General features: G+C 38.6%; 1 protein-coding gene across 2 annotated transcripts in view; it reads right to left on the bottom strand.

The window, feature by feature from the left end:
• The window catches only part of LOC126284927 (nuclear receptor corepressor 1-like), a 355,946-nt gene that overhangs the window by 132,723 nt on the left and 199,923 nt on the right, over nt 1–23,300 (bottom strand). For both annotated transcript variants that reach the window (XM_049984190.1, XM_049984191.1), the window contains exon 10: nt 20,506–21,161. In XM_049984190.1, coding sequence (XP_049840147.1) covers nt 20,506–21,161 — 656 coding nt within the window. The remainder of the gene's footprint in view (nt 1–20,505; nt 21,162–23,300) is intronic.

Raw genomic sequence — 23,300 nt, 5'->3', positions numbered from 1 at the left:
TTGTGAGTTGACAACTTATTTGAATATAAAAAAATTATAGGAACTGTGTTTTGTGATTTCATACTGAATTTTTTAAATGCAGAAGCTCTCTTATGGCACTCGGCAATCAGTAAAGAAGTCAGCTGTCAAATACGTGGTACTGTGTAGCAGGACCACAACATCAACAGTGAACAACAATACAAAAGGGAACAAGTAAAGACTTGGCATCTCACAATATATCAACACCTTAAAATCAACTCACAAAAAGAAAAATACTAGTTTCTGCCATTAGACAAATAATGGAAAAGTACTGAGAAAAAGGAAAAGATCTGACTGCAATGTATTTAGACACAGGAAAAACCTACAACAGTGTTCCAACGAGCAAAATATGAAAGTGTCAGCAAAAATTAGGGGTTCCAAGTTCATTCTGAAAAGATGTACTTGCTGTGTGAAACTATGAAAGCTGTCTACAAGTAGGAAAAGGTAGATCAGAATGGTTTCAAACTGACAGAAGAATACAACTAGGTACTGCAATATCTCCACTACTTTTCAGTGCGTTCATGAACACATTTATTATAGAAATTAAAACTGTATAATCTGGAGGTTTGAATGCACTGGTTTCTGTAGATGATGTCACTATCTCAGGAGAGACAGAGCAAGAAGTAGAGGTAATTAGATTGATGGACTAGAAAATTTAATGAGTACAAGTTCACTCCGAATAAGAGGAAAACAGTAGCTAGGAAACTGTGCAGACACACAATCAATGTAGCCTCAAACTTCGTAGAGAAAGAACTGAATGAGTAGTAAGTTTCAGTTGTCTTGCAAATATTGTATTAACCCAAGGTTATGCCAAGTGAGATGTTCAAATTAAAGCGATGTACAAAATCTAGTGTGGGATACAGCAGTTTTGTAAAAGAAAAACACAACATGTCCGGATGATATACTTTGCCAGTCACAGCATACAGACTGGAGACCTGTGTTTTATGGAAGACAAACATCAGCACACTACTGCACTACAACCTGCTCTGTAAAAGACAAGGCCAAATTAGAAACAATTACTTCAGGGAACAACATGGAAGTGATGTAAAATGTAGGCCAAATTTACACATTACTCAGATGATAGGTTTAGGGCGTGTGCAAAGGATTCATGTGACCTAAACAAATCCACAGTAATTGGAATTGATATTACATGGCAGGAGACATGCTAGATGTTCCAGAAGAAGATGGCTAAACCACATAAATAAAGATCTACTTCTGAAAGGAGCAATACTGCAAGATCTTGAGAGACAGGAAGTTTATAATAATAGGACAACATATGCACAAACATGCACACATGCAAACGCAACTCACACACACATGACCACATTCCCTGGCAGCTGGAGCCAGAGTTAATATCTCCACTAGATGGTGAGTAGCCACTATCCTTTTCATTATTTGTTACATTCCACTATAACACTGGTCACATTAAGAGAATAATTCATAATTACTACATAACTTCGTTACCAATGGATGACTTTTTTACATAATAAATACATACATATAAAATCATGCCTCCTTAAGAGCCTCACAAATCAGTTACCAATAGAACTATAGTCAATGAGGGGCAGAGAGAACAATGTTGTTATCTCTCCCCCACATTAACTGCCATCTACTCATATATCAATAACAAATCTACTCGTCTCATTAACAAACAACTGATGACTATATTGCCACTGTTGTTGTTGTGATCTTCAGTCCTGAGACTGGTTTGATGCAGCTCTCCATGCTACTCTATCCTGTGCTAGCTTCTTCATCTCCCAGTACCTACTGCAACCTACAACATTCTGAATCTGTTTAGTGTATTCATCTCTTGATCTCCCTCTACGATTTTTACCCTCCACGCTGCCCTCCAATACTAAATTGCTGATCCCTTGATGTCTCAGAACATGTCCTACCAACTGATCCCTTCTTCTAGTCAAGTTGTTCCACAAGCTGCTCTTCTCCCCAATTCTATTCAATACCTCCTCATTAGTTATGTGATCAACCAATCTAATCTTCAGCATTCTTCTGTAGCACCACATTTCGAAAGCTTCTATTCTCTTCTTGTCCAAACTAGTTATCATCCATGTTTCACTTCCATACATGGCTACACTCCATACAAATACTTTCAGAAACGACTTCCGGACACTTAAATCAATACTCTATGTTAACAAATTTCTCTTCTTAAGAAACGCTTTCCTTTCCATTGCCAGTCTACATTTTATATCTTCTCTACTTCGACCATCATCAGTTATTTTGCTCCCAAAATAGCAGAACTCCTTTACTACTTTAAGTGTCTCATTTCCTAATCTAATTCCCTCAGCATCACCTGACTTTATTCGACAACATTCCATTATCCTTGTTTTGCTTTTGTTGATGTTCATCTTATATCCTCCTTTCAAGACACTATCCATTCCGTTCAACTGCTCTTCCAAGTCCTTTGCTGTCTCTGACAGAATTACGATGTCATCGGCGAACCTCAACATTTTTATTTCTTCTCCATGGATTTTAATACCTACTCCGAATTTTTCTTTTGTTTCCTTCACTGCTTGCTCAATATACAGATTGAATAACATCGGAAAGAGACTACAACCCTGTCTCACTCCCTTCCCAACCACTGCTTCCCTTTCATGTCTCTCGACTCTTATAACTGCCATCTTATTTAGTAAAAAAAGGAATGTTTAAAAATAATATATCAAGCATTCTTAATGTCCATTAAAACATAAATATAACAACAGAGAACAGAAGCGCATACTGCGATAAAAATGAGACCCCAAATCTCAAGGTACTGAAACTTCAAAAATGGAAGCAAACCACGTTCAGAAAAGGGAAGTGAAAAATGAAAAACATCAATTTTAAGTCAGTAAAAGTTATTTCAAACCCAGCACCTACAAAAAAGAAAAAAAAGGCTGTAAATGAAGGGTCTGAAGAAGATGCTTTACAACTGCAGAAAACACTGAAGTAAGATACGACAATGGCCAATTCTTTTAATGTGTATCCAAAAGTGAATAAGATTGCTGAAATAAAAACTGAGAACTAAATTGAAGTAAATGATGTTGCACTTGTAGAAATGAATGAAGGCACTATTACTAGCACTGCAGTGAGGAGTTTGTAATGGAAAGTGGAAAATGCAGAGTAAGAGGTGAAATATAGTAAAACTGGCATAGGATGAAAGACTACAAAGCTCCACACAAGGGAAGTCTGAAACGACAATGGCAGACAATAGCAAAAAGGTAACAAGCATAAAAGAGACTTAAAAAGCATAGGGCTAACCAATGAAAGCACAGTAAACAGCAAAAACTTGTACATGAGTAAAGAAGATAAACACAAAGTACTTTAATAAAATCAATGACAATATGGAGAAAGGAAAGCAGTTTCAGAAGCAAACTTCAGAAGGAACATGAACTACAAGGGTTTATAAGAATGAAGACAAATGTAAAAGAAAGTAACAAAAGTTATGGGATACCTCCTAATATTGTGTTCGACCTCCTTTGGTCTGGCATAATGCAGCAGCTTGAGATGGCATCTACTCATCAAGTCACTGGAAGCCCCTGGAGGAATACTGAGCCACACTGCCTTTACAGCCATCCAAAATTGTGAAAGTGCTGACAGCGCAGGAGTCTGTGCACAAACTGACCTCTTGACTATGTTCCATAAATGTAGGATGGGATTCATGTTGGGCAATCTGGATGGCCAAATCATTTGGTCAAACTGTCCAGATGTTCTTCAAACCAGTCGCAAACAACTGTGGACTAGTGACACGGTGCACGCACACACACACACGTGGATTTGAGTTGATTGTGTTGCTGCTGACTGAAATTAAATGTCATATGAGTGCAGTACCTGTTGCTACAATTGGGAGATGGAGATATATTATACATGGCCTATGCCTGAATAAAAGAAGGAAAGATAGGATGGCTGGGCTTCTCAAGGAAGAACCCTGTGGTTACTTGCATCACGGAAGTACCTTTATCTTTTTTTAAATTAGAACAGGATTCAGGTCCCTGTTATGAACTACGTTAAAATAACAGAACAGTCCCACAAAATGCCTACGAATGGAAAGAAAAGTAAAGTTAGCTTAGAGGATTGAATAATAAGTTAGGAGAGCTTCTTGGCAGAAAATATACAGAGTTCTGAAAAGGTAGACATCCAGTGTTTATCTGAGTACATGGAAACAGATTTTGTAGCAATCAGCTCACAGAGGTGTGTGCCTGTGAATTAACACTGAAAAACAATTCACTTTTAACTGTAATTGTTTATAGGTCCCCACTGGGGAAGAACTGTGAACTTTCTGTTTCCAGCGATTATATGTGTGACACATTGTATATGTTGGTAACAGTGCAAGTTTCTACTGTCTGTAAATGATTATGTTTGCTGGTATTTACTTTTGTTTCACTGAAGAAGTTTGTTCACATATTACTGAATGTTTGTTGCCCAAGTGTTACATATATTTGTGGAAGTACATATCCTTTAGTGTGCAATAAATACGAACTATGCCATGCATCAAGAAATTCAATAAAAGGAAATTCTGTGATAACCACTTCACAAGCAAAGCAAGCCACACTGTTGAAAGTAAACTATGTATTAGTTCCTCAGGGGACAAACTCCCACATTGCACACCTCCTGGTGATCCAAATTTTTGTGTTAACAATGACGCTGTTTGTAGTGGATTTGTTGTTGATGTGACCATCTTATCTTCTTTGATAAAGGAAGTGGCGAAATGTAAACAATGTTATGGTGTAGGCTCTCTAGAAATAACTGAACAACAAAGAAACAGGAAGGGTTTAGTGTCAAAATTAGTTGTTCTGTGTATATCCTGCAATAAATCTACCTTGAAAATGCCTTCAAACATAGTGCATAACTCATATGATGTAAATTTGAAGTTACTGTATGCAATGTGAGCAATACGAAAAGGAAAAAAGGCTGCTCAAATGTTTTGTGGTTTGATGGACCTTCCTCCTCCCAGTAGGTTCATCAAATACATAAAAATACTATTAGGTGCCTTGACGGTTGTGTCTAAAGCACCTATGAAACGTGTCGTAGAAGAAACCGTAAATATTAGTGGAACCAGAGACATTGATGTTGCACTTGACGGGACATGGCAACGTCAAGGACATCGTTCCTTGAATGGTGTTGTAAGTGCCCCTTCTCTAGAGAATGGAAAAGCTGTTGATGGTGAGAGTGCTTTGCCACACTTCCCATGGTAACACTGAAGGACATACTGAACATCATCATTCTAAGAATTACGATGGTTACAGTGGAGGTATGGAGTGTGATGGAACTCTAAAAATATTTCAGAGGTCGGTACCCGTTTGTAATGTTAGATATACAAAGTACCTAGGTAACGGAGACTCAAAAGCTTTCAATAAAATTAATGATTTCAATGTTTATGGTAATACCTAGATGGTAACAAAACTGGAGTGTTGTGAACATGTGCAAAACAGGATGGGTGCTAGATTGAGGAAGCTATGAAGAGAAATGAAAGGAAAGTTGCTATCTGATGGAAAATCCCCCTCTGGTCAAGGCAGATTAACAGAAACTGAAATAGACCTTCTTCAGAGTTATTCTGGAATGGCCATTAGACGAATTGCACCTCTGAAGAATATCACAGCAATGAGAAAAACTGTATGGACCATTTACTTTCATAAGTCGTTCACAGATGACCAGCCTGATCAAGGACTTAACAGAAAGTGGTCAAATATATCATCATAAGCATTCTCTTCCTGAGCCTGACCCTGTTTTGCTTAGTAAATGTCTTCATGGGGGCAATCAGAATATGTGATGTGTTTCAGTGATGGAAAGGTTGGAAGCCCTGAGAAATTTAGGCATAAAATGTGGCTTTAATATGGAAGATCAGTTGCTTGCGTGTGACAGACAAAGGGTGCATGAAGCTGAAAGATCGCTCTTCAAGTTACCAAAGACGCAAGAAGTGCTAAATGGAATGCCAAGAGGAAGCTTGAAGATGAAGAAATGCTGCAGGATGAAGACTATGCTTCAGGAATGTTCTGACGCACAATTTAATTAGACTCATATCTTCATTCGCAATTTTCAGCAAGTTTTATTTTCCAGAATTCAGGAACAAATATTTCCTAAAGTTTGTAACGCATTGCTGTAATTTTTTTCTGTAACTTGCAATAGTCCATACTTATGTAGTACACCTAAGCTTTATTGCAGAATCAACTAAATTATAGAAAAAATAACATTTTTATTTAAAAAATTATAAAAATTAAAATGTAAGACGTGATTTTTTTTATCTTTGTAATATACATTGTTGTTGTTGTTCTGGTCTTCAGTCCAGAGACTGGTTTGATGCAGCCCTCCATGCTACTCTATCTCGTGCAAGCTTCTTCATCTCCCAATACCTACAACAACATACATCCTTCTGAATCTGCTTAGTGTATTCATCTCTTGATCTACCTCTGCAATTTTTATCATACACACTGCCCGCCAGTACTAAATTGGTGATCCCTTGATGCCTCAGACCATGTCCACCAACCGATCCCTTCTTCTAGTCAAATTGTGCCACAAATGTCTCTTTTCCCCAATTCTATTCAGTACCTCCTCATTAGTTACGTGATCATCCCATTTAATCTTCAACATTCTCCTTTAACACCACTAAAGCTTCTATTCTCTTCTTGTCTAAACTATTTATCGTCCATGTTTCACTTCCATACATGGCTTCACTCCATACAAATACTTTCAGAAATGACTAATTGACACTTAAATCTATACTCAATGTTAACAACTTTCTAATCTTTAGAAACGCTGTCCTTCCCATTGGCAGTTTACATTTTATATCCTCTCTACTTCGACCATCATCATCAGTTAATTTTGCTCCCCAAATAGCAAAACTCATCTACTACTTTAAGCGTCTCTTTTCCTAATCTAATTCCCTCAGCATCACCCGACTTAATTCAACTACATTCCATTATTCTCGTTTTGCTTTTGTTGATGTTCATCTTATATCCTCCTTTCAAGGCACTGTCCATTCTGTTCAATTGCTCTTCCAGGTCCTTTGCTGTCTCTGACAGAATTACAATGTCATCGGCGAACCTCAAAGTTTTTATTTCTTCTCCACAGATTTTAGTTCTTACTCTGAATCTTTCTTTTGTTTCCTTTACTCCTTGCTAAACATACAGATTGAATAACATTGGGGACAGGCTCCAACCCTGTCTCACTCCCTTCCGAACTACTGCTTTCCCTTTGATGTTCCTCGACTCATAACTGCCGTCTGGTTTCTGTACAAATTGTAAATAGCCTTTTGCTCCCTGTATTTCATCCCTGCCACCTTCAGAATTTGAAAGAGAGTATTCCAGTCAACATTGTCAAACGCTATCTCTACATCTACAAACGCTAGAAACGTAGGTTTGCCTTTCTTTAATCTATCTTCTAAGATAATTTGTAGGGTCAGTACTGCCTTACGTGTTCCAACATTTCTATGGATTTGCAGCCATGACTTACTAAACTGATAGTTCAGTAATTTTCACAACTGTCAATACAAGTTGGGATTGGAATTATTATATTCTTCTTGAAGTGTGAGGGTATTTCTCATACAACTTGCCCACCAGATAGTACAGTTTTGACAGGGTTGGCTCTCCCAAGGCTATCAGTAGTTCTAATGGAATGTTGTCTATTCCCAGGGTCTTGTTTCGACTTAGGGCTTTCAGTGCTCTGTCAAACTCTTCACACAGTATCACATCTCCCATTTCATCTTCATCTACATCCTCTTCCATTTCCATAATATTGTCCTCAAGTACATCACCATCCTTCACCTTTCTGTTTTTCCTTCTTTGCTTACAGCTGGGTTTCCATCTGAACTCTTGCTATTCATGCAAGTGGTTCTCTTTTCGACAAAGGTCTCTTTAATTTTCCTGTAGGCAGTATCTATCTTACCCTAGTGAGATAAGCTTCTACATCCTTACATTTGTCCTCTAGCCATCCCTGCTTAGCCATTTTGCACTTCCTGTCGACCTCATTTTTGAGACGTTTGTATTCCTTTTTGCCTGCTTCATTTACTGCACTTTTATATTTTCTCCTTTCATCAATTAAATTCAATATTTCTTTTGTTCCCCTAGGATTTCTACTAGCCCTCATCTTTTTATGTACTTGATCCTCTGCTGCCTTTACTATTTCATCTCTCAAAGCTACCCATTCTTCTTCTACCGTATTTCTTTCCCCCGTTCTTGTCAGTCGTTCCCTAATGCTCTCTCCGAAACTCTCTACAACCTCTGGTTCTTTCAGTTTATCCAGGTCCCATCTCCTTAAATTCCCACCTTTTTGCAGCTTCTTCAGTTTTAATCTACAGTTCATATTCAATAGATTGCGGTCAGAGGCACATCTGCCCCTGAAAATGTCTTACGATTTACAACCTGGTTCCTAAATCTCTGTCTTACCATTATACAATCTATCTGAAACCATCCATTGTCTCAAGTCCTCTTCCACACATACAACCTTCTTTCACGATTCCTAAAATGAAGTGTTAGCTATGACTAAGTTATGCTCTGAGCAAAATTCTGCCAGGCGGCTTTCTCTTTCAATCCTTACCCCCATTCCATATTCACCTACTACTTTTCCTTCTCTTCCTTTTCCTACTATCTAATTCCAGTCACCCATGACTATCAAATTTTTGTCTCCCTTCACTATCTGTATAATTTCTTTTATCTCATCACACATTTCCTCAATCTCTTCATCATCTGTGGAGCTAGTTGGCACATAAACTTGTACTACTGTGGTGGGCATGGGCTTCATGTCTATCTTTGTTACAATAATGTGTTCACTATGCTGTTTGTAGCAGCTTACCAATGCTCCTATTTTTTGTTCATTATTAAACCTACTCCTGCATTACCCCTATTTGATTTTGTATTTATAACCACGTATTCACTTGAGCAGAAGTCTTGTTCCTCCTGCCACCAAACTTCACTAATCCCCACTATATATATCTTTAACCTATCAATTTTCCTTTTTAAATTTTCTAACCTACCTGCCCGATTAAGGGATCTGACTTTCCACACTCCGATCCGTAGAACACCAGTTTTCTTTCTCCTGAAAACAATGTCCTCCTGACTAGTCCCCGCCCGGTGATCCGAATGGAGGTCTATTTTACCTCTGGAATATTTTACCCAGGAGGACACCATCATCATTTAACCTTACAGTAAAGCTGCATGCCATCGGGAAAAATTATGGCTGTAGTTTCTCCTTGCTTTCAGCTCTTCGCAGGACCAGCACAGCAAGGGATTTTGGTTAACATAACAAGGCCAGATCAGTCAATCATACGGACTGTTGCCCCTAGAACTACTGAAAAGGCTGCGGCTCCTCTTCAGGAACCACACATTTGTCTGGCTTCTCAATAAATACCTCTACATAAATGAAAATTAACTGAAACCCTAAGCTGCCAACAGGTGGTGTTGATATACCTCGATGGGGCAGCTGAAAATGTATGTCCCAACCGGGACTCAAACCCAGGATCTCCTGCTTACATGGCAGACGCTCTATCCATCTGAGCCACATTCACTAAATAGTTGTAGAGGACATACTGCTGGTAGCTCCTCTGTTAATTTTGGCGATCATATGCTCAACAGTTGCTATGTATTTGCCCATACACATCTCCGTAGCTGTCATTTAACCTCGTCATCTATGCCCGGTGGTGTATGAACCACAGTCACTTTGGTGTCAGTTTTGTATAGTGCCAATTTGCTATGCATGTTATATATTGACCATGGTGGCAAGTAAACAGTTTACAGACTAACCATTTCATAAATATTTGCACCATTGACCCGAAATCCAATGACATGCTCTTTTAGATGTCAGATAAACTGCTCCATTTCCACATCCCCCGAAACACATTACACACTTTTCACTAGTAGTGCTGCTACCTGCCTCTGTGAGAGGTTATAACAAGTTGATGTCAAATGTAGATGTTGGTCACATTAATGTGGCTGGATTGCATATAAGAGAATGTACATACAAGCAGATAAAGTTAATGTGTTATCAGCCAATATTTGGCATAGTACTCTTAGATTACACATGTCGAGAGTTCAAATTACACTTAGGCCACTGTTTACAGTTACGTCACAACCAGCCTCAGGGTACATTATACATGGCTATGGTGCCCCTACATGTTACTGTAATGGTCTGTATATGATAGCTGGTTATTTATACTGCCACGAGAAAAGCTGTTATAAACAAACTCATTTACAGTCAATATACAGTACAATGGAAGTGACTACAACAGTGAGTGTTGTTAAAGCAGCAAAAACTCTTTACAGTCACAGTGTAGTAATGTGAACCACTTCACGTAAGTGGCTAATGATAAACACTATTCATATTGTATCCAGGAAGTACAGTGTGTACAAATGTATCTAGAAGTATTACACGTCCTTTGGTTTCTGCAAAATTAAACAACAGTAGTTGAAAGAGGATTCTATCAAAAACCACGATTTTAGGTACATCATCATTATGTGCACTTAGTGGTGTTTATGTTAACTTATCACCCATTTATTTATTGTAATTTCCATAATTATGCATCGCTACCAGTGTTAATATAAATGTAAAATACAAACAGATCTCAATTTAAAGTATGTCTTTTCTAGTTTAATTTCTAGTTGTTTGGCAGTCCTTTTGTTGTGCATGTCTGCGAGTCATATGTGTGAATCTTCATATGTGAGGTCATCATGAGCAAACTGTGACCCCTGAAATCAGACGGGCAGCATAATTTGATTTATCAGTTGTACCACTCCACTCTCAAGCTACATGCCCGCCAAATCTAACCTCTAACTGTCTGCCAGTCCATCTCATGTAACACACACCACAGCGTGGCATTCAATCTTGTATACGCTCAATCCATGGTACACATTTCTTTTTACAATAATGTTCGTCAAGACTGAGCCCAGCTAATTTGTTGTTGAAAATCTTATGTTCTTTTTACATTTTTTATTAATGGAAGCAATTCTGTCCCCTAATAAAGTAGACAAATTTACTGTCTCTGCTGTCATCAGTGTTTGAAACACTTCCCACTTTATTTTATTAACTGTATTATTGTAGATGTTGATGATATAAATATATGGATAATTGTTGACCCCAATATATTTGATTGTGTTCAACTTAAATTCATATTGTATATTGGAAAGCAGCGTTTTTATTAACCAGTTAAATGCAAAATGGATAAATGCTGTCTTATGTTGGCTATGAGGGTTAGACTCACAGCTCATAATGCTACTGGTACATCTACTTTTCCTATAGATAGCAAAGATATATTTGTCACTAGAAATGCTAATGGTTAAGTTGAGAAGTTTATGAGTCTGTTTGAATCCATTTTAAAAGCACTGTAATCATCTTTTAATAGTTAACTATGTACCAACTACACATCTAAGGTAATTTTTCAGTCTATTTGTCACTTCTGGACTATACTGAAACAACTCTCTTCTAACAAATTGAAAAAAAAATCCTACTAGGAAACCTGGTAATGGGCTACTCATCCTTAAACCATCATCTTGTAAGAATACTTCTCCCTGAATTTAAAATAATTATAATTTAAAATAAGTGTAAGCACCTCTTGCTTCATCATTATATTTTGCATAAGAAAGTTTTGGTTAATAATCTGTATATTCATGGAATATTGCTGGATACATACAAAGTGCTTTCTTAAAAGACTCAAGGCATTTACTAGTTACTTCAATGCTCACTATCAGTGTACTCTGTGAAAAATAGCTGAGATTTGACTGAAAAAATAAGAGACGTATCAGAGTCAAACAACATGAAATTCATCTCATTAAACACACAGACAATTTATATAGTAATATTCTAATAACTGAAACTATATAGATTATTAAACAAAACTTTTTAATGCAAACTATACTACCTAGCAATGTAAGAGAATTCCTCGAGATGCTTTTCAATGGATAAATATTCACACAAGAAGATGGGCAGCGTGTTACAGCTAGACCCAAACTTCCATAAAACGTCAACCATGTGTCTACAACCTGCACTCACACATCCACTGTGTACATACCCATACAGGGGAGACATTTTAATTGAAAGTCACTTGCCCTGTGTCGGCAGATAAATACAGTATTGCAGTGCCTGTGTGGCTCGGAAATATGATGCAATGTTCCTTCAGACACGCATGTACATCTGAAGGAATATTGCACAGTACTCCTGAACAATACAGGCATTGCAATATTGTATCATATCAACATTTCTTGTGATAAACTTTGCAATCTATTGAAAGAGTACATGTACTGACAGCATTATTAACCATATCTCTAAGCATCCAAGCCAACACAGAAAGGCATTTTTCCATTTTTGTTTTTAACTAGTTAATGTAAACACTGCTTTACAATACAGAATATGAATCCAAGTTGAACATTGTTGTTGTTGTTGTTGTTGTGGTCTTCAGTCCTGAGACTGGTTTGATGCAGCTCTCCATGCTAATCTATCTTGTGCAAGCTTCTTCATCTCCCAGTACCTACTGCAACCTACAATCCTCCTGAATCTGCTTACTGTATTCATCTCTTGGTCTCCCTCTATGATTTTTACCCTCCACGCTGCCCTCCAATGCTAAATATGTGATCCCTTGATGCCTCAGAACATGTCCTATCAACCGATCCCTTCTTCTAGTCAAGTTGTGCCACAAGCTCCTCTTCTCCCCAATCCTTTTCAATACCTCCTCATTAGTTACGTGATCTACCCATCTAATCTTCAACATTCTTCTGTAGCACCATATTTCGAAAGCTTCTATTCTCTTCTTGCCCAAACTATTTATTGCCCATGTTTCACTTCCATACATGGCTATACTCCATACAATACTTTCAGAAATGACTTCCTGACATTTAAATCTATACTCGATGTTAACAAATTGCTCTTCTTCAGAAACACTTTCCTTGCCATTGCCAGTCTACATTTTATATCCTCTCTACTTCCACCATCATCATAATCGAATATATTGGGAAAGTCAACAATTACTCACATCAACATCATCTACAATAATATAGTTCACAAAAAAAAGTGGAAAGTTTTTCTAACGCTGATGACAGCAGTGTCAATACGTTTCTTTGCCCTATTAAGGGAAATTAGTGACAGAATTGCTTCAGTTCGTTAAAAAAAAAAAAAAAAAAAAAAAAAAAACCACACACACACACACACACAAAATACTAACATAGTATTTTCAACCACATTTAGTCAGGCTTGATCTTGAGGAATAATGTTGCAAAAAGAAATGTGCACCACAGATTGGGCATATACAAGACAGACTGCCCACATTTTGACAAGTGTTATGGGGACAAACTGGCAGACAATTAAGAGCATGTTGCTTGAGAGTGGAGTGATGCAGCTAAGTCAAATTACGCTGCCCATCCGTTTCAAGTGGCCATGTTGTGACTGTGATGTCCTCAATGATGAGGAAGTTGTATCCATTTGAGGAGGATAGGTGTATGAATTTGTTGGAGGATGTCAAGATTAGTTGCCATCAAGCATCTGTTGGGGGGGGGAGGTTGGGGGGGGGGGGGGGGGCAATGCTCAGTGATCAGGTGTCCACGAGAGCTACCGGTTTTCGAGATTTGAAGATCTGTCGTGGTTGACCAAATGAGGTGAATGCGAAAGATGCATGGATTTGGCACGAATGACATGTTTATGGATATCCACCTACAACACTATTTATGAGTATGTATGCTCTGTGAGCTTCCATAATTGAATTTAGATGCATTTAAGTAGTTTATCAACAGTTTGCTATCTATAATGTCTATCAGTAAACTAATATAACATCATTTACCCTTATATTACTTGTGATGTAAGGGCACCTTATCATGTATAAGCATTTGAACTACTCAGCAATTCACACTCACTTCAGATGAATTTTGTTCCACTATTTGTTAAAATTGAAATGACATACCATAAATCGAGATCTGTTTGTACCTTATGTTTCTTTTAGTGCTTGTAGTGCTGCATAATTATAGAAATTACAATAAGCTAGAGAGTGACTAGTTAACATAAGAATCACTTGGGGCACATAGTTGTGTTCCTATAACTGTGGTTTTCATGTAATCCTTTTTTTAACTACAGTCATTAAATTTTATAGAAATCATTGAGCGTGTACTGTTTCTAGACAAATTTATATACACTGTACATCTTTGATACAATATGTATAACAATTACATAAATATTATTAGTCACTTACATGAAGTAAGTCACATTACTACCACTTTGGTTGAAAAGAATTTTTTCTGTTTTAATATCACTGACTGTTGCAGTCACTTCTGTCGCATATCGACAATACATACATTTGCTACTCATGATAATACAAATAACTAGCTATTACATATAATGTGTTATTGTGACATGACATGTGCAGAGATGCCTATACCATGTATGATGTACCCTGAGGCCAGGTAACTGTAAACAGAGACGTTAGGGCAATTTGAGCTCTTGACATGTATAGTCCAAGAATTGGCTGAAATGTGTTACCTTTATGTGCTGATATATATATCACTTGCATGAGAAACTTTTACAATTGTACTTTGATGTTAACATGTACGTGACTGTATGCTAACTGGTTCCTGTATTACCTCTAGCATTGAAGATGGTCACTCAGTAACAGAACTCTGTACCTTCTACAATAAATTCAAGTTGCCTGTGATTGCTGTACCCTCTTTCGCTAACTGAATCGAAGCATACATACTTGTACAATGTCCTTAAAATTAATTCTTATCGGTTTTCTGCGAATGATCTCACTCCCAGTTTTAAAGACTCAACATAGTCTGTTTTTGTGCATCTAGAGATACTACACCAATGATAAGTATAACACAGTGTGAAAATAATAAATAGGATGGAAACTTAAAAATTCTTGGATATCCATATTGACGAGAATTCATACTGGAAAAAACACATTTTGGAACTCTGTTCAAAAAAATATGTTGTGAGAATAAAACGTAGTGCTCACACATGGTCATCTTGTAGACATCTGTTTAAGGAGTTAGGCATTTTGATTGCTGCCTTATAGCATATTTATTTCATCATTAAATTTTTGCAAATAATCAACTGCCATTCAAAAGGTACAACGACGATATGCATAATTACAATACCAGAGGAAAAAATTAAATTAATTACTCCACATTAATGTTGACTTCACCACAAAAAGGGGTGTAAAAAGTTGCAACCAAAATGTTTGATCACTTATCCAATGATATAGCAGTCTGACAAGCAGCAAAAGAAAAAAAGACTGAAAAAGTTTCTTCTTGTTAACTTCTTCTATTTCATAGAAGAATTTCTATTATTGAAATGTGTAGAACATGGTGAGTAGGAATTACTAACTCAAAGAACTAAACCATTTGAATACTAACAGCATGTAGAAATATTTAAAAACTAATTTTTATGTGAATATAAAATGACTTGTTCTACATCATTATGATTTATTGTGCAAATGACCCATGGAATATGAAACTAATTAAACAACTAACTGTGACTGCAGCACATTTGAGAATGAATTGGGAATCCCCAACAGTCTACAATGTGACTAATGTGACCAACACACACACACACACACACACACACACACACACACACACACAGCTTCACCCTCTCTCTCTCTCTCTCTCTCTCTCTCTCTCTCTCTCTCTCCCTCTCCCTCTGCAGCAATTATTTTCATGGCTTCAGGAATGTTATGTAGTGACAGCAGAAATAAAATGTGAGTCGTCGTATATCAACGAAGCAACGAAGTTGTTTGGAGAAGAAAGATGGCACTCCCAAACCCACCCTGCAGTAAGCAGCAAGACTGTCCCTATGAGGGGGCAATCCTGAACAAAAATGCATTTGTCACTGGAATTCCCAATGTCTTAAAGTTAAAAGGGATATCAGAATAAGTGGTAGTCACAGAATAAAAACTATTCCACCAACCCCCCCCCCCCCCCCCTCTCTCTCTCACCCCCCTCCCCCACCCCCAAACATATACATTCTTTACAAAGAGGTACTGTCATGGATTAACCTTAGTGCTGGAGCTTAAGCCACCCTTTGACAATGAAGGTGGTAAACATCTTTGAAAATTCAAATTTTATCTCAAATGTGAAGTAATTTTAACACAGAGAAAATTTCTTATGGTACACAAAAACAAAAATGCAAATTGATAGAAACAAAAAAGTTAAAATGTTAATCACTCAAGTGTAGGATCCATGAGAATGAGGAGCATTAAGAAAATGAATTTAGAGATAACACTAGATTGGATGCACTGGGGGTACAAAGTATATCATCTTCAGCATTGACTGTACAGATTATTTACGGAGTGCCCAAAAGTCCAAATGTCAAGAACTGCTCTAAGTAGCGCACAAATGGCAAGAGGAAGGGACGAGGGGATATTGAGGGGGTGTGGTGAAACTTTCTGGGTGACCTGTGAGAGCAGTCTGTCATCTTGGTATCCATTATATAGGAATCAGTTCACAGTTCTTCAATGGTAGGAGGAGGAGGAGGGGGTGGGGGCAGGGGGGGGGGGGTCATGTGATACTTGTTTTAAGTGTAGAATTTGACCAGAAACGCAATGGTGAAGTCCAATTTGCTATACCTTTGACTGGTAAAACATCATGTGTCACTTGTTATAATATGTGTAATTTATCATCCAACATGCTCAAACGTTTTGCTTACGTTCTTGTAGGTGTGCTGATAACAATGTGCTACTGACTGAAGAATAGAGGATCTAAATCATCCTGCTGGCTGGTGTCCGGAGTTCCAAGACAATTACCAGTGACTTCAACTAGCAGCACAGGTAGCAGGAAGTGGAGGGTGCCGTCAGGAAATTGATCAGAAAATTTCAAGAAATGGGATTGGTGGCAGATAAGCCCTTTACTGGCTATCCCCACACAGCAACTGACAAGACTAAAACCACGCCAGTGTTAGCAGCAGTGGCCACGAATCCTGTCCAAGGTATCAGGTGACTGGCACAATGGTGTGGCACTCCTCGGAGAAGTATCCACTGAAACCTACAGAGACGGAAATGGCACCCATTTAAAATGCAACTCCAAAAACATTTGGTTGAAGATGACCCTAATCAGAGGGTGCAGCCACCAATCACAATATTGCTTATGACATACTCTTTAGTAAAGAGGTGATTTTTTATATCAATAGGCAAGTCAAAAACCACATGGTCAGTGGATAACTCAAGATGGACATCTCCCTGCAGGCCTCAGGATGTGGCAAAGTGACAGTATATTGCGGCACTTGGTGAATGCATCTCATTGGTTCTACCTTGCTGACGGAAATGCTTAATGCTGCGACATATCTGACAGATAAAGTGCTCATGTCTACGGTTCTCAATAAAGATGGGACATTTTCCTTGTGCTTTCAGCAGGGTAGGGTGCCTGTGTACAGTAATAGCTTGACACGCAGCTACCCAGTTGTCGTATTGACTGTCATGGTCACATGGAGTGACCGCAATGTTCACTTGATTTGACCCCTAAGATTTATACCTGTGGGGATACCTGAAGCCCATGGTGCATCCTGTGGAGGTGCAGAATCTGGAACAGTGGATCATCAAGGCCAGTTATGTCTCACCTGCAGTGAAGCAACATGTTGATGCAAACTTTCTCCGAAGGATACAGAAATGTCTTCAGGTACACAAAAAGTGTGCAGAACACATTCTCTGAAATGCACTTTTGTAATACGTTGCGTGCCATTCATGTTTTGATTCATGACGAATTACACATGCTACATAAAGTGATCCATCACGGTTTATCACTTTTTACCTAGCTCGCCAAATTCTACCATTCAAACATGTATCACACGAGCCCCTACCACTGAAGAAACGTGAGCTGAATCCAATACGGTAGATAGCACAATGAAAGACAGCTCTCGCAGTTCACCAAAAAGTTTCCCCCCCACCCCCTTTGCTTGCCAATGGTCATACCATGTTGAATGCATCCTCTCTGCTTATATCCATATCCACCCCATCCCTACCCCTTATCATCTTCACAATATTCAGCCCAGTCGTAACTTTTGGTGTACCCTGTATTTCACAATCGCAGTTTTGGCCTTAAGACTAATATCATGTGATACTGCAAAAGATTTTGTTTAAACACATGTCAAACTTCAAAATACTTTGAAATGCGTACACGTAATCATCAGAATCAAGCCTTCTCACTTTAAGAATATACTATCACTGACTGACCACGAAACTCGGTACATTGTGAAATTATGTAAATTACATTAATTACTGCCAATGTTAACATCCTTAATAAGAATCGCAATAAACCGATCTTTCTCCACACTGTTTACATGTGAACTTAGGCAACTGATGCAAAAATACATTCACATGTTTTTAATACCTTTTGACAAAGACAGTCACTGGAAGAAACTGACAAATTTTTTGGTAGAATTCTGTAAGACAGTATAAATATGCATCAAAATATTTTACATCATATACAAAAATCAAATATTTTGTTTTCAAAGGTTATATCACTGCACCCTTAAAAATTCCCTTGGAGATGTAAGAAAAATTAATGTCCAGTAATTAAAAACATCGAAATTTTGGAAGCAGGCGTAACAGAAATGGAAAAACCTATCTAGAACTTAGTATTAAGCAAAGAAAGGAAAGCTGAATGATGTAAGGTATGTACGGAGGGGCTCTACCAGGGAAATGATCTCGAAGGCAATTTTACAGAAAGGCAAAAGGACACATGAAGATGAGACGGGAATATGATACTGTGAGAAGAATCTGACAGAGCACTGAATGACCTAAGTCCAACTAAGGCCCCTGGAGAAGATGACATTCCCTCAGAATTATTGAGATCCTTCAGAAAAGCACCCACTACAAGACTATTCCACCTGGTGTGCAAGATATATGAGACAAATGGAAGAGTCAGAATTCAGGAAGAATGAATAATTTCGATTCCAAAGATAACAGGTACCAACAGGTGTGAATACTATGGAACTATCAGTTTAGTAAGTCATGGTTGCAAAATACTGGCCTGAATTATGTATCAAAGAATGAAAAAAAAAGAGGTGCAAGATGACCAAGCTGACCTCAGTCAAAATCAGTTTGAGTTCTAGAGAAATGTGGGTACTCATGAGGCAATACTGACACACTGACTTATCTAAGAAGCTAAGTTTAAAAAAGGGCAGACCTACATTTATAGCTCTGTAGATTTAGAGAAAGCCTTTAAAACATTGTTGATTAGAATACAGTCTTTGAAATTCTGAAGGATGTAGGGTCAAAACACAGAGAGCAAAAAGTTACATTCAGCTTGTACTGAAATCAATCTATATGAGTCGAAGGATACAAAAGGAAAGCATTAGATGAGAAAGGAGTGTGAGAAGATTGTAGCCTATCCACAATGTTGTCCAATCTGTAGACTTAGCAAGCTGTAAAGGAAACTAAGGAGAAATTTCAAATAGTAATTAAAGTTCATGGAGAAGGAATAAAAACTCTTAGATTTCCCGATGCCATTGCAGTTCCATCAGAGACAGTAGAGGACTTGTCATAGCAACTGAACGGAATGGAGAGTGCCTTGGAAAGAGGTTCTGACATATCAACAAAAGTAATACAAGGGTAATGGTAAGTAGTTGAACTAAATCAGACAATGTTATGAGGATTATATTAGAATATGAGACACTAAAAGTAGCTGATCAGTTTTGCTGTGTACCCCAGTAGAATAACTGATAATGGACACAGTAGAGAGGTTATAAAGTGTAGACTCACTGTAGCAAGGAAAGCATTTCTGGAGAAGATGAATCTGTTAACATCAAATATAAATTTAAGTATTTTGAAACCTTTTCTGAAAGTATTTGTCTAATATGTAGCCTTTTAAGGAAGTGAAACTTTAATAATAAGCAGTTCAAGCAAAAAGAGAGTAAACACTTCTGAAGTGTGGCTCTGTCGGTAAGATGGATAGACTGGATAACTAATGAGGAGGTACTTAATAAAACGGGGAAGAAAATTTACAGCATAAACTGACTGAAAAAAGGGATCAGCTCTTATGACCCATTTTGAGCCAACTGTCGTGATGCTATTGGAAGAAATCGGTGTGGTGCGAGGAAAATGGGAGGGGGGGGGGGAGGGGTCAAGAGACGAATACGGTAATCACATTCAAATGGATGTAGACTGCAGTAGTTATTTCAAAATGAGGAGGCTCGCACCAGAGAGACTATTGTGGAGAGCTGTGTCAAACCAGTCTTAGGACTAAAGACCACAGGGACACTGTAATAGTTATGGTGCCTCAACATCACACTGATGCATTCCAAACAAAACTTCAACATCAAAAACTGAAATAGTTCAAACCTGAGCTACTGCTTAAGGTTTTTTTTTTCCTTTCTTTACAGTGAACAGTTTTTTCTTTTAATGTCATTTGCATTCTACCCAAGATATCCCACTATCATAGTATTAAAACATGTACTGTGAAAAGTGTGAACTGGTAAAATAAAGAAAGTGTTTAGATGTATAACAGAGAAGCTATTCTGCATCATCTTCCTAGTAATAAGCAGAAATAAAATCCAAACCAATGTCTACATCCACCAGAGTATCAAAATACTGCTCACCCCGAAGACTTATCCTTGTCAGACGCCGTCTGTTCCTTGTCAGCTGGTGACGCTGTTGGTGTGGGTCGACCGTCCTTGACATCTAATGTCGTAGATGTTGTTGTAGAAACTGCTAAAGGCGTGGTTGCGGACGGAGCAGGTGACGAGGATGGTGCAGGTGCCACAGGAGGTGGTGAAGGAGGAGGAGGCGCCATCTCCTGCTTCTGTTGTTGCTGCTCTCGTTGGAGACGAGTCGTCACACCACCGGGAACATCGGCAAGGGACTGAGCACCACTACCACTCCCGGAACCACTGGCACCACTTACTTTCCCGTGAGGATTGTTTCGAGAAGCGCGTGTCCGTTGTCGCGATTTGCGCAGGAGCTGTTTGTAGTTTTCTGTCTTCTTACTCAAGTAATAATACTGGACGCAATCACAGACACTCTTGCGCTCCAGGTAAGAGGCGATGAGGCCGAAGTTCTTCGGATGCTGCAAATACTTCTCTTTAAATAACTCGCGTTCCGACTCGGTCCAAACATTCAGCAATTGTCGTTCTTTATATTCTGCCGTAAAATCTTCGATACGACCATTGTCATTAGAGAACGTCACACGCCTTTGCCTCGCATCCAAGAGTATCGGGGGGATTACAGCATAGGATCGCATCTTCTTGTCTTCCATCTGTGGTGAAGAAAAGTTGTTTATTAATCTATTTTTTACATAAGTGACTGAATACAGTAGTAGCAGCAGCAGCACTAGTGACATTCACCTCAATATCACTTCCTTACACCACAATGACACGAAGTTAATGTGAGTGTGTAAATTATTAAACAGATTAAAATACTCATTGTATAAATGACAACTAACCAAATGAAATTATCTTATGCACTGCCATCATATAAGCACTGTGAATAAAACTTTATGGTGTTGCAAATCCCAATGCAAATTTAATTTTATTCTTTCACATCAAACTTTTTTGAACTGCAGAACTACTGTGCTCATGAGTCCAAACTAACATCTGCAAAATGCTGTGAAGCAAATTATGTACCACATTCACTAAATATGGACAAGAGAATTGAAATGGTATCAAGAGGAAAGTTTATACTGGATCTCCAGCTTCCAAAATTTCAAATGTTCGAAGAAAGCCACTCTCTAAGACAAAGCAAAACTTTTAGGGTGAACTAGAGCTAGGCTTCGCAGTCTGGACAGCCAGACTTAGGGATGGATAATTTGGGTATACAGCACGCCAGGGGCCTGTCCAAGGACAATCATCCCGCATCTGCTGAGGCTAAAGCACAGTGTTTAGGGCCAGAACTAGAAAACACGAGTGGAGGAGGGAGAAGGGGGGGGGGGGGGACAGAAGGGGGAGTTACACTCATATTTTTATCAGCACAACAATACCCATTCAATCAAAATTACTTATTCCCAACGACATCACCATCGCACCGTCCTGTTCGTCGCAATGTTCAAAACAATACCTGACTTGCGGCAGGAATATCACAATATTACAAGGTCCAATCACATTAGTATGATCACTGCCTATGTTCGATGTCAATGTGCAGTAACCTCTCATCACAGATGGCAGGTGGCAGCACTAGCAGTGGAAGGTACATAAGCCATGTCAGGGAATGCAGATAACAGTGCAGTCATTGTCGTAACATGGAAACAAAGTGATTTATTTGACATCCAAAGAGGCACAACCACTGGCTTTCAGAGGCCAAGGATGGAAGCATTTCTGAAATGGCTAAGTTTGTAAACTGCTTGCATGCCACTGCGGTTGAAGTATACAATGCATGGCAAAAGGGAACTATCCAAAACTGGTGCTGAGGAATCTATAGTAGCCTAAGGGCCATAGATGACAGAGGTGAATGATGGCTGCAGAGAGGTATACAAGTGAACTGACATGCAACTGTTGGGTAATTGACCACCCAGATGAACCAATGGGCTACCAACAGTGCCTCCCCAACAACCATAGAGCAAACTTTGCTGCCTATGTGCCACTGAAGCAGATGCCAGGTTCATGCACCGATTCTGACTGCTCTTCACCAGTGACAAAGGCTAGAATTTGCATGCCAATACCACAACTGGATATCCACTGAGTGGTGAAAGGTGAGCTCCTTAAATGAATCACATTTTATGACCCACCGAACATATGACCTTTGGATTGCATGACCCTGCAACAATTGTCAGGAAGGACCAGGCAGGAGAATGGAGCGTCATGATGTTTATAATGTTTTCATGGCATTCCCTGGGTGATTTCATCATTCTACGCTGGAAGGCATAATGGGTCAACAAAAGTACACCTCTGTCCTTGGGGAACATGTCCACATCTATGTGTAATTTGTTTTTCCTCAGCACAATGGCATCTAGCAGCAGGACAATGCAATGTATGTGCGTGGTTCGAAAAGCACCTGAGAGAGTTTACCATATTTCCCTGGCCACCATGCTTACTGAATAAACCCAACTGAGAATCTGTTGGAGAACGTTGATCGGGCTGTTGGTGCCATGAACCCTCAACAGGCAAACCTAGTGCAGTTGGGATTGGCAATGGAGTCGGCACTACTCCACATCCCTGTCAGTACCTTCCAGAGCCTCACTGACACACTTATGCACATCTTGCAATGGTCCATGTAACAAAATATGGTTATTAAGGTCTTTGTCAGGTGGTCACATTAGTGTAACTGGATAGTGTAAAACAAAACTACCTTTGGCAGTAAAATCTATTATTGTGATAAAGCTAAAGAGATTCAACAGAAAATGAAACAAAACTGTATCATTATCTGGATTTTTCTGGAAGTAATCAGTTATGTCTCAGGATAC

Source organism: Schistocerca gregaria, chromosome 8 (assembly GCF_023897955.1).
Source record: "Schistocerca gregaria isolate iqSchGreg1 chromosome 8, iqSchGreg1.2, whole genome shotgun sequence".
NCBI lineage: Eukaryota > Metazoa > Arthropoda > Insecta > Orthoptera > Acrididae > Schistocerca > Schistocerca gregaria.
The sequence above is the reverse complement of the archived record's forward strand: the minus strand, read 5'-3'. Positions and strand labels throughout refer to the sequence as shown.